Raw genomic sequence first — 13870 nt, forward strand, 5'->3', positions numbered from 1 at the left:
TGGGCCAGAAAATGGCAGATAATCGTAAAGTGTACGCCCGGCTTTAGTTGAAATCATTTGACCCGCTGATGCTAATGTTCTGATAGCATCCAGCCACCCGCAATAAGGCCAGTAATGCTGGCCTGCATCATCCAGCTTCTTAGCATCCAGTTAAAAATCCTACCCTAAAATTATATAATCAATGAAACATGTAGACCCCAGGATCATCTGCTGCATGTCAACCCAAACCAGGAAGGATTTCAGTTTCTCTGTAAAGGAACATTATTTACCCCATAAAGGGCTGCAGCTCCTGCTTTTTCCTCAGAAATGTGTTTCCAGCTCATTTAGCTGTTGGAGTTCCTGACATGTTTCAGTGGTTTTGTCTGAGCAGGTTTATGGTTGCATGCTTGAACATTAGCTGTGGACGTCTGGAAGCCGCCATTAACCACTCACCACTTTGGACACTGACAGGACAGTCCCCGCTGTTGTCTTCCTGTCCAGGAGCATAACGGCATCGTTGTGGAGCAGCCGTCCATCCTGAGCTTCCTCAGAGCCCCGATGGCCACAGCCACCGTGGAGCCGGCGCATCCTGACAGACCTGGGGGGCTGGGATCCTTTGGCCCCTCCAGCCCCTCAGAGGAGAAGTCCCCGGATGCTGTTTCCAGTGCCTCAGAAGCAACAGAGAACGGTCAGTGAAGCTCCTGATGAACTTTACCATCAGGAGACAAACGCTTCTGTTCTGCACGCCGTCATTCAAACCAGTTCCAGCTGGAGCCAAAGCTCTGACCCACACTGGTTAGAGCTTTGGATTAGGGGAGGGGTGGCCCAGGGGGGCATAGAGCTTGGAATCCAGAGGTTCTGAGTTTGAGTCCCACTCCCACAGACTGCCACTCTTTATATTATATTTAGGTTTATAAACTAAACATGTCAGTGCCAGTATCAGCATTAATGCCTCTAAGGTTATGTTGGACCCCAAAAAAAGAAATGTTTTTCTCTCTGTGTTTTTCATGAATTTCTTTTAGAAGCACTTTTGTTATTTTTCTTAATATATTCGGGCAAGTTGCCGTTTATTGTTATTACATTGGCATTAATTTTTGCCATCAAAGTATCCATATTTTATTAATGTTCCAAAGATAATAAGGTCTTGTCCTGGATTCCAATAACACTATTGGATGGAAATATTTAGATTATCATGTATTTCACCCAGTGGCCTATAAAGGGTTAAATGCACAGGTAAATACGAGATCAATGAAATTATTATTATTATTATTATTATTATTATTACCGGTATATGAGCTTAGTTACTATCAGTTCATGGTGGAATCATTGAGCTATCAGATAACTGACCCAGTTCTCTGTTCTAGTTCAGCTGAACTTCTTAGTTTCTCAGAATTGATGCCTGGTTAAAGGCACACCATTCACAATGAGCCCAGCCTTTGACTAGGCCACTTTAAACCTTGGTCTAGTTTCATTGGCTCATTCAGAAGAGGATTGATTGAATCATAAACTGACGGTCAGACGTTCTTCTTCTCTGCTGAGAGAAGAATTCATGCTTCCATTAAAAGTCCCCAGTGAAGCTTCCAGGCTACCACTACCACCATGTAGAACCAGACTTTGACTAGGCCGCTGCTAAGATCCAGTTAGGTTGACAGAGAGAGAACAGAGGTAGTGAGGTCCCCCGGAACACCAGCTTTTCTTTAAAACGCTAATTATGTCTCCTTCCTGTTAAGAGCAGCTCGTTTTTCTCCCATTGAAACATGAATTATTTAGCTGCTGTTTCCAGATGAGCGTTATGCTTCAGTGCTGCTTTCACAGTTCTGCTGATTCAGAGCGTGTTTCAGGGTGTTTGCTGTGGTTGTTGATCTCCTCTCCTCCCTTCACCCCCAGCAGCACTGAGTCCTCAGCTCGCTCCCTCAGCAGCAGAGAGCTGCTTCGCCCGTCAACACAACCTATCGGAAAACAACAATCAGTGCTTCTCTGCAGCCAACGGCCACCTGCCCTCCCAGCTGACGGCACAGAGACCCGGAGCCATCGACAACCAGTCCTTGGTCACCACCGAGCCCATAAAGGCAAGCACTCCTCTCCCACTCTACACTCAGTGGAAGAACTGGATCAGCTGTTTGAGCAGAACCGGACTGATGATTGATGGCTTTAGGTTCATTTGGGTCACAGAGCCGATTCTCCTTCACTTCCAGCGTTTGATGAAATGTTTGAAAAGTTGTAAATCAGTAAACAGAGATGTCCAAATATTCATCTTTATTCCTGCAGAATAAATCCTGCTGTTTAAAAACACTTTTGGAGAAGTTAGAGGATCAACTTCAGCTTTTTACTCCAGTAAAAGTGTTTAAAACTACTTAAAGTATAAAAGTAATGAAGGAAAAACTGTTAAAGCCAGAAGCTTTACTGCTCTACTCTATTAAAGGAACATTTTTCTGTCATTCTGGATGATAACTTCCTTAGACTTCATTTTCTTAGTTTTATAACTAATGGTAACAGCGTCACATTTAACTTTGCATCATCTGGAAAAACTATTTATTTTGGTTTGTGGTGAGCAACAGGTTGGGGCAGCACCGAGTCCAACCACAAAGAAATTTGCTGGATGAAACTAATTATTTTTATTTATTTCTTAAATACCAACAGGCCAGAATGAAAATCAGCTTAAATGAAACAAATCTAAGGAGACTATTATTTAAAATGAAAGGAGTAGAAGGAAAAAGTTGTCTATAGAATAATTACTGCAGTAAAGAATATACAACATTTCTACTTAAGTAAGGAAGTATTTATACTTTGCTTCTCTGGATTTCAGTGGCTCTCATAAAGAATCTAATAAACCAACAGAAAGTAGATCATCGCTGCAAAGTGGAGCAAACATGAAACATCATTTTAAAGATCTTTGCTCATTTCCCTCCCGTCCCTTTAAAGTTAGATCCAAACCAGAGGACCGCATGGATCTGATGTTTGGTAGAACACCTGTAACACATCTGCTTTGCTGAAAGGTCTCTGACTGTCTAACGTCTGCATCAGGAGTGTTTCTTCAGAGGCTGAGGGGCTGCAGCTCTGAAGGGGTCAAAGCAAAGCACGCCACACTTTTCAGATTTCCCTTTTAGCACATTTCATTTTCACTTTCTCAGATTTTCCACAGTTTTTCCACAGTTCTCCAACACGTCTTTGCTTTAACCCTTTAAAGCCCGATCCAAGAATAAAACAAAACAGAAAATTACTTTTTTTGGTTTGAAGTCCTTATTTGGCCTTTTAACAAAATATGTAAAAAGAAAAAATAGAAATACGTTTTTGATATTAATAATTTATTACTATGCGATAAGTCAAGATTATTTGTTTGTGTAGTCTTCTGCCCTCTGTTATCAGGTATATCTGATTGTGTACAATCTGATTTTGAGCAAAGTTTTTACCATTAAATTATGCAAAAGGTGTCAGACGCAAAACATTTCAGAAACCGTATGTATCAAATATGATACATTTGGCATTACAGGGTTAATCAGCTTTGCTTCTTCCATGTTTGGGCTCTGAGAAGAGGAGCTGTGCTTCCTCCTCCCTGGTTTACCTTCCAGTCATTTAGGAATCATTAGTCTGCAGCGATATGGATCTAAAAAGCTGTTCCACTTTGCAGCTTGATTTGGGTTTTCTAGCAGAGATGCTGACTGAATCCCCATCTGTGTGTTTTCTGGTCTGGAAGCAGCCATTGATCTCTGGTGTTTATGGTAATAATAGAAGGCTTCCAGCTCGCCTGCAGCTCTAGCAGACCGTCTCAGGCTATCATGTGTAATCCAAAGCGACAGCAGCCTCTTTTCTCTGCTTTTTTTCTTCCATGCTTACGTGGTTGCTGTGCTCTGTCCCCCGCAGGCCCCAACGTTAACCATGGAGGGCGGTAGGCTGAGGCGCTCTCTGCAGCTGGTTCCTGGCAGAGACTTTGAGATGGTGCCAGAGCCGGTGTGGCGGGCTCTCTACCACTGGTACGGTGCCAACCTGAGCCTGCCTCGACCGGTGAGTGAACGCAGCGCAGCGGCCGCTCAGATCGCAGCCCAACAGAGCAGCGAAGCAGAACCATCAGCTGACCTCTTCAGGTTGACATCCAGACAGCTTTATTAGTCCTGTTAGCTCCTCCCCTCTAACAGAAACCCAACCAAATCACATCAAACTAGATGTAGCGAATTCTGGGACTAAAACCACACGGACAGTCTGGATCTATGGCCTTCACAATTTTCTCTTCACATGTGAACAGAATGGATTGAAATTGTTCTAGAGGTGCCGCTCCAGGGGCCCCGTCCTATCCAGGGGCCCCGTGGATTGGGACCTCTGCATGTTGGGCTGCAGGTGTCTAAAGATTCATGACTTTATAGAAGGTCGGGCAAAAGGAACAGAGAGCAACAGCTGATGGTGGATCTCAGGGCAGAAGAAGCCGTGCTTTACTGGGGAAGGAAGGTACAAAGGTTACAGGGCAGTAAGCCAAGAAGGGCCTCGGAAATAAACGTGTAGCAATGACACTGCCTTCTGGTAGAGAGGGAGGGCCATTCCACCTGAGAGGACAGGTACCAGTGATGTCATGACTCTACAGTCTGTGATGAACCTTAATGAATTATGGGAAACATTTGATGAATTAAAGTCCAACATTTGAAGACATGAAGAAGAAGCATTCTGATAAAAAAGGTGGCAGAGACGAGACGCCTTTTACTCCAAAAGAAAAACATGTCTTATTATAAAAGAAGAAGCTCAGTTTAACTTTTAATTTCTTAACAAGTTTATCAATAAAAGGTTTGAAGGTGAGGGAGTCATCAATTACAATGCCAAGGTATTTATATTGATGTTCCACCTCAATGACATTCCCCTCCAGAGTGGACACTACTTGCTATTACTAGAAAACAACATTAACTTTGTTTTCTCAGGATTAAGAAACAATTTAAGATTAATAAATGAATACTGTGCAGCAACAAATGCTTTCTGTAGGGAATAAATAGCCTGTTGAAGAGACGACCCAAAGCAATAAATAACTCTATCATCGGCATAAAAACGCATATTAGCATCAGAGACATTTTGTTCAACATTGTTGATGTACAAGATAAATAAGAGGGGGCCAAAAACAGAGCCTTGTGGTACCCCCCCTGTGAACAGTAACAGATTCAGAACAAAGCCCCTCCCATTTGATACACTGGGACCAGTTTTCTAGATAATTTGAAAACCAATCAACCGTCTGCTCTGACAGGCTAATGAGAAGTAGCTGCGTTTTAAAATAGCAGGTCTATGATGTCAGAAGCTTTTAAAAGATCAATAAAGAGTGAAGCACAGTCCTGTTTTTATCAAGTGTTATAATTATATCATTTATCACCTTCCCAGTAGCAGTAATAGTGCTGCTGTGTTTCTTTCTGAAACCTGATTGATATTTAGAAAGAATTTAATTTAAACGGAGGAACTCTTTCAATTGATCACAAACAAGAGATCCAGAATTTTAGATAAAACATATAAATGAGAAATTTGCCTATAATTGTTAAGAACTGATGGATCGCCTCCTTTTAATAAAGGAAGGACGGATACTGATTTCCAAATAGACGAGATGTTCTTGTTTTCAGTTGAAAGATTAAACAGAATGAACGGCGGCTGTGCTATGAAACCAGCTGCCAGTTTTAGGAAGTGAGGCTCAGTCAGGTCGGGGGGGCTTTCTGGGCTTGGGTTTCTCCGCTGCCATAACTTTCCTCTTCTGCAGGTCATCCTGGAAAGCAAGACAGGTCAAGCAGAGCTGGAGCTCTTCCCCCGCTACCTCCTCTTCCTCCGCCAGCAGCCGGCCACGCGCTCCCCCCAGTCCAACATCTGGGTCAATATGGGTATGACCAGCCTGCGAATGTTCCCACCGTATTTGCCCCCACCCAGAGGTAACGTAAGCCTGCAGCAAGAACCCAGCTAGCCGTCGATCACTGCTTCTTGAACAATCCCGCCTCTCCCTCCGTTAATCTCCCTTGTGTGGACTGATCCACTCTGGAGTGGGCGGGGGGGGGACCAGTAGCCCTGGAGAAGCTAATCATTATGGAAGCTGTAGTTTTTCCTGCCTTCACAGCTTTGTGTTGTTTGCCTGTGAAAGAAAACGAGAAAAGGTTTAGTGAATATTGTTTAAAAGTCTGATTGGACCCGACTTCAGTTTATTAGCAGAATGTCTGCAGAGGCCATTCCCCCTCCTTTAGTTTACTACATGGCTGAGAAAAGCCATGACTTTAAGGAAAAGGATGCTGGTTTTTAAAGCTGCCCTTCCTGTTATCACTGAAAGGTTCCAGCGTTTGGCTTTATTCTTGGTCGGCATCATGGCCTTAATGACTGTAGCAGAGCGCAGTCTATGTAGAAAGGGTTGGACCGTGGGGCAGGAAGGCTACCAAGTCCAGACTGTCCCCATCAGGTCAAAGGTCAGCTGTTTGATAAGGACTGAACTGAGCAGGGAACATGAAGCAGGCTGCAGCGGTTCGGTCCATCTCAGCCTCCTTCCTCTTTCCCTTCACCTCCGGTTTCATTTCTCATCCCTCCACCCTAATCTGCTTGGGGAAGCTCAGGGTGACCTCACCGCTCCTATTAATCATGTCAACAGATCGGGTTTCTGCCTCCACTTTCCCTCATGCTGTCATCAGCTCCCGGCCCCCTGGGGAGCAGCATCCAGCCCTGGCCTGATGATGCTCAGGCTGGAAGAGCAAAGCTGTGAAGGAGGGAATGAAACTAGCGCTGAAGAACCACATAACAGGACTAATTGATTGTTTGATTTCAGAGTCCAGAATTCGCCAGGTTGATTCACTGATTATCTGACCAATCATGCCTGCACTGATTGACCAATCGGTCCCTTTCTTGCTGCTTTCTTACAACTAATCCTCAATCAGCTGATGGCTGTTGTGAGCTTGTTCTGCTTCTCCTTTGCTGCCGTCCTGTGAGGTTTCTTCCTGATCAGATCCATGTTTTTCCTTCCAGGAAACGTTCCGTCTCCAAACGCTCCCCTCAAGAGGATGCTGGCTTACACCGGCTGCTTCAGCCGCATGGGCACCATCAAGGACATCCACCTGTACCTGTCTCAGCGGCTCCGCATCAAGGAGGAGGACATGAGGCTGTGGCTCTACAACAGTGAGGTGAGCGACCACCAGGGGGCGGATGGTAGCTTTCCTTATAAGGAAACCATCGTGGATCTGTGGGTCAGTTATGATTATAACGGATCTCAGATCAATTGGTTTAGCAACTAAATAAAGAAAATCAGGTTAATTAGAGACGGAAACATTTAAAATGACTCCGATTAGTTCACTGCCAAAACCCCCGTCACACCCTGATCATTTAGACCAGCATCTGCCTGACATAGAAAAACGCAGGCATACATTGGATAAGTTATGGATACGCTGAAACACGCCAACTTACCTCGAGAGATTTTGAGCATGCTCCAAATGTCCCGCCCTATGCCAGCGTCTGCCATCCATTGGCCATCAGTTCCAGGTCAGTTATCTGATGGTCGACATCCGTTCAGTGTCAGTTCCTCATCAGTCGAGTAACTTCTGCGTAACTTATCCAGAAATTCTCTACTGTATAATGGGGTATTGGCAGCGTTTTGGTATAAAGGGGGAGGAAACCGTCAGTTCTCCTCCAGACTTATCCATATGACAACATCCATATGATGTGAATTTCTAGAATTTTCTTTGGGATTCTGTCTCACTGTTAGAATGTACATATGATTAAAATTATAGATCATTGCATTCTTTGGAAGTGGGAAAACCTGCAAAATCAGCAAGGGGTCAAATACTTATTTCCCCCACTGTAGGTTAGTACCACGATCAAATAAATATTTGTCTGCAGACCAGGCACCTCCGAGCGCCTCCTGCCCCCCTCAGGACGCTGTGCATCATTTCCTGGGCATCATGCTGCCGTGCGTTATGCAGAAGTTAGGCCGTCGTTGGACAGAAGTTCTGGACTCGTTCTGAATCCTCTGTTTACGCTCAGAATAGAAAGAATCCATAGAAAGTTCAGCGTCTGCCAGAGTTTAGGAGATTCTGGAACTTCAGGCAGAATGGCGTTGGTCAGTCAGTTATTTAATGTTTGTCCTTCAGAACTACCTCACCCTGCTGGATGATGAAGACCACACACTGGAGAGTCTGAAGATCCATGATGAGCAGCAGCTGGTTATTGAGGGTATGAGAGCTTCTCCAGATCATCCGTCCATCTGCTGCCGGTGGTCAGTAACCATGTCTTCTCTCTGCTCCCCCCTCCACAGTGAGAAACAAAGACATGAGCTGGCCGGAGGAGATGTCCTTCATCGCCAACAGCAGCAAAATGGACCGACACAAAGGTCAGTTAATGTCAGGAGCTCTGACTGAGCCTGCTGGGTCTGCTGAGCCTGCTGGGTCTGCTGGGTCTGCTGGGTCTGCTGGGGTGGATGCTGGATCAGCTGCAGCTGGTTCCTATTGTCCAAACCTCAGACTGCTTCTGCTTCAGTCACATTCTGAGGTCACAGCTTCAGGCGGTATGAGCTGAACTTCAGGTTCTCCAGAATCTTTACTGACCTCCATGATGGCGTCAGAGGGCCAGTTGGAACCAGTGGAGCGCCTCTTCCAGTGAGAGCGTCCACCAGCAGAGACCCACAGCCGGCACTCTGTCAGCATCTGTAGAGCAGATGCACAGTGTGAGCTGGTTGTCTGGGAAACGGGCGGGAGGGGGAGGGGCTTCTTCTCCACTTCTGAATGAAGGATGCAACAAAAATTAAATATTAGTTCATTTATGTTCAGCTAAGTGTATTTGATGTTGATGTGAGCGGGAGAGGCCATCTGCTAAATGGAATCAGATGATTCATGATTAAAAAATAAAACAATTTTATAGATGTTTGATTTATGTTTAAACAATAAAAAATTATATTGTTTGAAGTGCGTAATATCTAATTATCTCAGGGATTCAGTTCTTCAAATGAAGGACGTTTTAAAGATTTTTTTATACGTTTTTAAATCGGTTTTGCAATGATAACCAAGAAGGTTTTAGGTTAATTTTGAAGTGAATCATATTTGTAGCTTCTAAGGTTTTGATCTGAAAACGTTACTAATGAAAGTTGATTAATTTCCCTGGATGAAGGTAAACTCTTTGGTTGCTGCATTATTGGGGATCCAAACATGTTTGACTCTTATATCATTAGATGATTATTAGATTAAAGTTAAACTTTGTTTCCTAGTTCCCACTGAGAAAGGTGCGACCGGCCTCAGTAACCTTGGCAACACGTGCTTCATGAACTCCAGCATTCAGTGCGTGAGCAACACCAAGCCGCTGTCCGACTACTTCCTCTCAGGACGACACCTCTACGAGCTCAACAGGTGATCTTATGGCGGCCCTCAGCTTGGTCCAGCGTTTCCATCCTGCTCACTGTCTCCCGTTTCCCTCTCAGGACCAACCCCATCGGGATGAGGGGCCACATGGCCAAGTGTTACGGAGACCTGGTGATGGAGCTGTGGAGCGGGACGCAGAAGAGCGTAGCGCCGCTCAAACTCAGGGTGAAGTTCCCTTCTAATCTGCCTGGCCTCAGCACGCCGGCCCTCCTGCTGGCGTTGGCTGCTGGCTGCACCGTTTTCTGTTTCCTTCAATTAAAGCAAAGTGATAATTAACCACATTAATTACCTGCTTTCTCCTCAGTGGACGATAGCGAAGTACGCCCCGCGTTTCAACGGCTTCCAGCAGCAGGACTCCCAGGAACTGCTGGCGTTCCTCCTCGACGGCCTCCATGAAGATCTGAACCGGGTCCATGAGAAGCCTTATGTGGAGCTGAAGGACAGCGATGGACGGCCCGACTGGGAGGTGGCTTCTGAGGTCTGACACACAGCAGATGATTTTAACCTCCTAACTGAACTAAACCCACAGTTTATCTGTGACTTTAGACTTTAGGGGAGGATTATCATCTCAGACAGGGGCGGATTTAGGAAATCTGGGGCCCTAGGCAACAACAGGCAGGGGAAAACACGTGAAACAGCCCCATTCTCCAGATAGATAAATGTTAATAGAATAGACATCCATTATCTGTTCTAGGTTGTGTCCCTCTCTTCTTGTCCCTTTTCTTCTTGTTTTCCTCTCTATGTTTTGTACTCAGCTGACTTTTCATGCTGTCTCTAAAGGAATGAAAGATTTTTTCCAAGCACTAAGCTCACTTAGCTGATTTCTCCTTCCTGTGTTTCCAAAAAGGCCAAAGTAAATAACCCAGTCCTTCTTTTCACTGTAGACAAGCCATGATCTGCTTCTCTGTTCTCCATTTTTCATTTGGAGGAAATAATAGCTGCATGAATCATGACAGCAGACAAGATAGAGGAGAGCAGGAGGCGGGGTTACCAATCTACTCGCTCTGGAGAGCAGAGTTCGCTGCTTTTAGATGTTGTCTCCAAAGTCTCCAGTAGCAGAAAAAAGTCTCTAGATTTGGCGCTAGGAGCTTTTTAGAAATCAAAGTGCTAGAGGGGTCTGAAAAGTGGCTAAATATAGCGACTAAAGCGCTAAGTTGGCAACACTGCTCTTTGCATGGTTTGTTTTCAAATGGTTTGCTGCTGTCTGTTTGGACCTTTCTGAACATGTGCAGCAAATGGACTGATCCAATATGGTGGACGCTGAAGGGGGGGCTGAGACACACTTAATATTATCAGCGTTCTGATGGCATTTTAGCCAAAGGATTTTTATCAAAAACATAATTAATGTGCAGAAATAAGGAATAGTTATATTAACCATACAGGAAAACACAGTTTTATGGGCCCCCCAGGAACTTGGGGCCCTAGGCACCTAGTTTTTTCCTAATGGTAAATCCACCCACTGACCTCAGAGAAGCAGAAGAAGAAAAAGACCAATTGATCAAACCAATGTTTTAATGGTGGGAGAGCAGAAGACGTCATCATATCCGATGAAACGCGCTAATGTGTCCAGACTTGGTTTCTGCCTCTGATATAAACTACTGGGGTTGTTGGGTCTATTCCCAATATTTCCTTACTGAGTGTCTCACTCAGAGGTGTTTTATTAAAAATAATTAAATGAATACAGTTACTGATAAAGTTAGAATAAATATATAAAAAAATATTCTCATTAAATAATTTTTTTTTGCTTTATTTTCTAAAAGATTATTTTTTTTAATCTCTGATACATTGTATTAATTTATGTATTAGTTTTTTTATAATGGATGTTTTTGCTGTTTTAGGTCTTTCAAGGACTTTAACCGTTTTCTTTGTTTCAGGCTGTTTTTAGCCGTATTTGGTGTGTTAGCTAATGCTAGTTAGCTCCCTTACACTGGATCAATCCTCCTCATTGGTTCCATTAATTTTCCAGCTAATGATTACAATTGCTGCATCATAAAGTTCAAATCCTGAAATAAATGTGTTTAAATCAAATAAATACATCTTTAAGTAAGGAAATTATTAAAAACAAAATAGTAATTGGGAGATTTATATTTAAACTGAACATTTGTTAATAGATCATTAATAACGGCATTAAATTTGTTTTTGAAGGAAACTAATAAATCCTCCCAGGAAGTAACATTGCTCTACGGTTATTAAATAAATATATAATTCCCCTACTTTTTTTATTTGATTATTAATCATACATCTACACCATGGGTCTGCAACCTGCAGCTCCAGAGCCACATGTGAATCTTTGGACGCTCTCCAGCGGCTCTTGATTTTGGCTAAAATGTATATAAAGGGCTAAATAATCTACTATAATAAATACCAGCATTAACAGCTTCAGTGTTTTTTAGAAACAAGTAAAACTATGAGAGGTTGCAGACCCCTGATAACGGCGCTGCTGCTCCCTGGTGTTTGGAGGGGAAATGAACATGATCATGTGAGCCACCAGGGGGCAGTAGAGGGCAGTGGTTTCAGAAGTGAATGTGAGGGCAGACATGCAGCAGGTAAAGAGACCAGATTTAAATCAATGAATTTCAAAGGAGATGAAAATAGAGGAACAGATTTGAACTAAGATGGAAGATTTTTAAAGATGGCAGCCTTTAAGTTCACCTTCTGTCTCTTGTGCGTCCTGCAGGCCTGGGAGAACCACCTGCGCAGGAACCGCTCCATTGTGGTGGATCTGTTCCACGGTCAGCTCAAGTCGCAGGTGAAGTGTAAAACCTGCGGCCACATTAGCGCCCGCTTCGACCCCTTCAACTTCCTGTCTCTGCCTCTGCCCATGGACAGCTCCATGCATCTGGAGATCACAGGTGTGTACGCTGCAGGGCGGAGCTCCCGTCGGGTCAGAGGAGCGGTGTAACGCGTGTTGTTGTGTCTGCAGTCATTAAACTGGACGGCTCCACGCCGGTGCGCTACGGTCTGAGGCTGAACATGGATGAGAAGTACACGGGGCTGAAGAAGCTGCTGAGCGAGCTGTGCGTCCTGAAGCCCGAGCAGATCCTCCTGGCTGAGGTCCACGCTTCCAACATCAAGGTACGCTCACACGGTGGCAGCCGCTCGCCGCCTCCGGCTGTAGCTCCGCAGTCTGACATGGACCGTCTGTGTTCAGAACTTCCCTCAGGACAACCAGAAGGTCCGTCTCTCTGTCAACGGCTTCCTGTGTGCGTTTGAGGTGCCGGTTCCAGGTTCGCCAACATCTCTGAGCTCCCCGACGCTCACAGGTTAGCCCCCCCGCCAACGCTGCGCTCTGTCTTCACTGGGCGTCTGCATCATCATCATCATCATCGTACGTTTCCTTCTCTCCTCTGATCAGACGTCACGCCAACAGTCAACGACTCTGCTGCTAATGGGCACCTAATCCCTAACGGGGGGCCTGGCACGGCGGTGGCCAGCAGCCCAGAGACGCCGCTGGTCAACGGCGTTGGCAACGGACACATCACACCTGTGCAGGAGAGCCCCTTCATCGGGTACATCATCGCCATGCACAGGAAGATGGTGAGAATTCTCCGGAAGCAGGCCGGTTTTAGAAGAGGTGTGCAGACGTGTAAACGTGCCACACGCGTGTTTGTGTCTCTGCAGATGCGTACGGAGCTCTACTTCCTGTCGTCTCAGAAGAACCGGCCCAGTCTGTTTGGAATGCCTCTCATCGTTCCCTGCACGGTCCACACCAGTAAGAAGGACCTGTATGACGCAGTGTGGATCCAGGTGTCCCGCCTGGCCAGCCCGCTGCCCCCGCAGGAGGCCAGCAACCACGCCCAGGACTGGTAATCACCCGGACTACGCCCTTTTTAGGCTGCCGAGGCACGCGGCGTCCGACAGAGACCTTCGGTCAACGTTGATTAGAAACTGAAGTGTCTCCTGATCGCAGCTGTTAATCTAATGGAGAAATAATCTAAAGCTGCGTGCTGAACATTTTTATGGATTATGGAGATTATCTTAAAACAGGGAAAGAATTTAATGAGACTTTAGGCCTCCGTCACACCTGTCTGATTTCTCCAGCGTCTGCCTGACGTCCCAGAATCTCCTAAACGCTGGCAGACGCTGAACTTTCTATGGATGCCCTCTATTCTGGGCGTAAACATAGAGGATTCATAATGAGTCCAGAACTTCAGTCCAACGACAGCCTAACTGCTGCATAACGCACGGCAGCGTAATGCCCTTGAAATGATGCACAGAGTCCTGGGGGGGGCAGGAGGTACCCGGTTTGCAGAAAAAGATTTATTTGATTGCGGTATTAACGTAGCTGCTGTTAAACGCCCGGCAAAGAAAAAACAAAGATGAATAAAAACAAAGAAAGCAGGTTTTTGGTGTCAGCAGATTGAGCGTCATGTCTGCTAGGAAGTGTGTTGGTGGTGGGCGTGAACGCAGGGAGGATCCATCACTCACCTTCTGGCTCACCCTATGATGGGGATGAAGTCTGGAGGAGAACTGACGGTTTCCTCCTGTGAACCCCCTTTATACCAAAACGCTGCCAATACGCCATTATACAGTAGCTGGAAGGTAGAAACACGTTCAGC

General features: G+C 45.2%; 1 protein-coding gene across 1 annotated transcript in view; it reads left to right on the forward strand.

The window, feature by feature from the left end:
* usp32 (ubiquitin specific peptidase 32) overlaps positions 1 to 13870 on the forward strand; it is a 69707-nt gene that overhangs the window by 45268 nt on the left and 10569 nt on the right. Inside the window, exons 13-27 of the mRNA XM_015385013.1 lie at positions 481 to 667; positions 1870 to 2048; positions 3841 to 3981; positions 5696 to 5813; positions 6934 to 7088; positions 8052 to 8133; positions 8216 to 8290; positions 9161 to 9299; positions 9371 to 9476; positions 9616 to 9789; positions 11989 to 12163; positions 12235 to 12386; positions 12463 to 12574; positions 12667 to 12848; positions 12933 to 13117. Coding sequence (XP_015240499.1) covers positions 481 to 667; positions 1870 to 2048; positions 3841 to 3981; positions 5696 to 5813; positions 6934 to 7088; positions 8052 to 8133; positions 8216 to 8290; positions 9161 to 9299; positions 9371 to 9476; positions 9616 to 9789; positions 11989 to 12163; positions 12235 to 12386; positions 12463 to 12574; positions 12667 to 12848; positions 12933 to 13117 — 2162 coding nt within the window. The remainder of the gene's footprint in view (positions 1 to 480; positions 668 to 1869; positions 2049 to 3840; positions 3982 to 5695; positions 5814 to 6933; positions 7089 to 8051; positions 8134 to 8215; positions 8291 to 9160; positions 9300 to 9370; positions 9477 to 9615; positions 9790 to 11988; positions 12164 to 12234; positions 12387 to 12462; positions 12575 to 12666; positions 12849 to 12932; positions 13118 to 13870) is intronic.

Source organism: Cyprinodon variegatus, unplaced genomic scaffold (assembly GCF_000732505.1).
Source record: "Cyprinodon variegatus isolate N-32 unplaced genomic scaffold, C_variegatus-1.0 Scaffold329, whole genome shotgun sequence".
Lineage (NCBI taxonomy): Eukaryota > Metazoa > Chordata > Actinopteri > Cyprinodontiformes > Cyprinodontidae > Cyprinodon > Cyprinodon variegatus.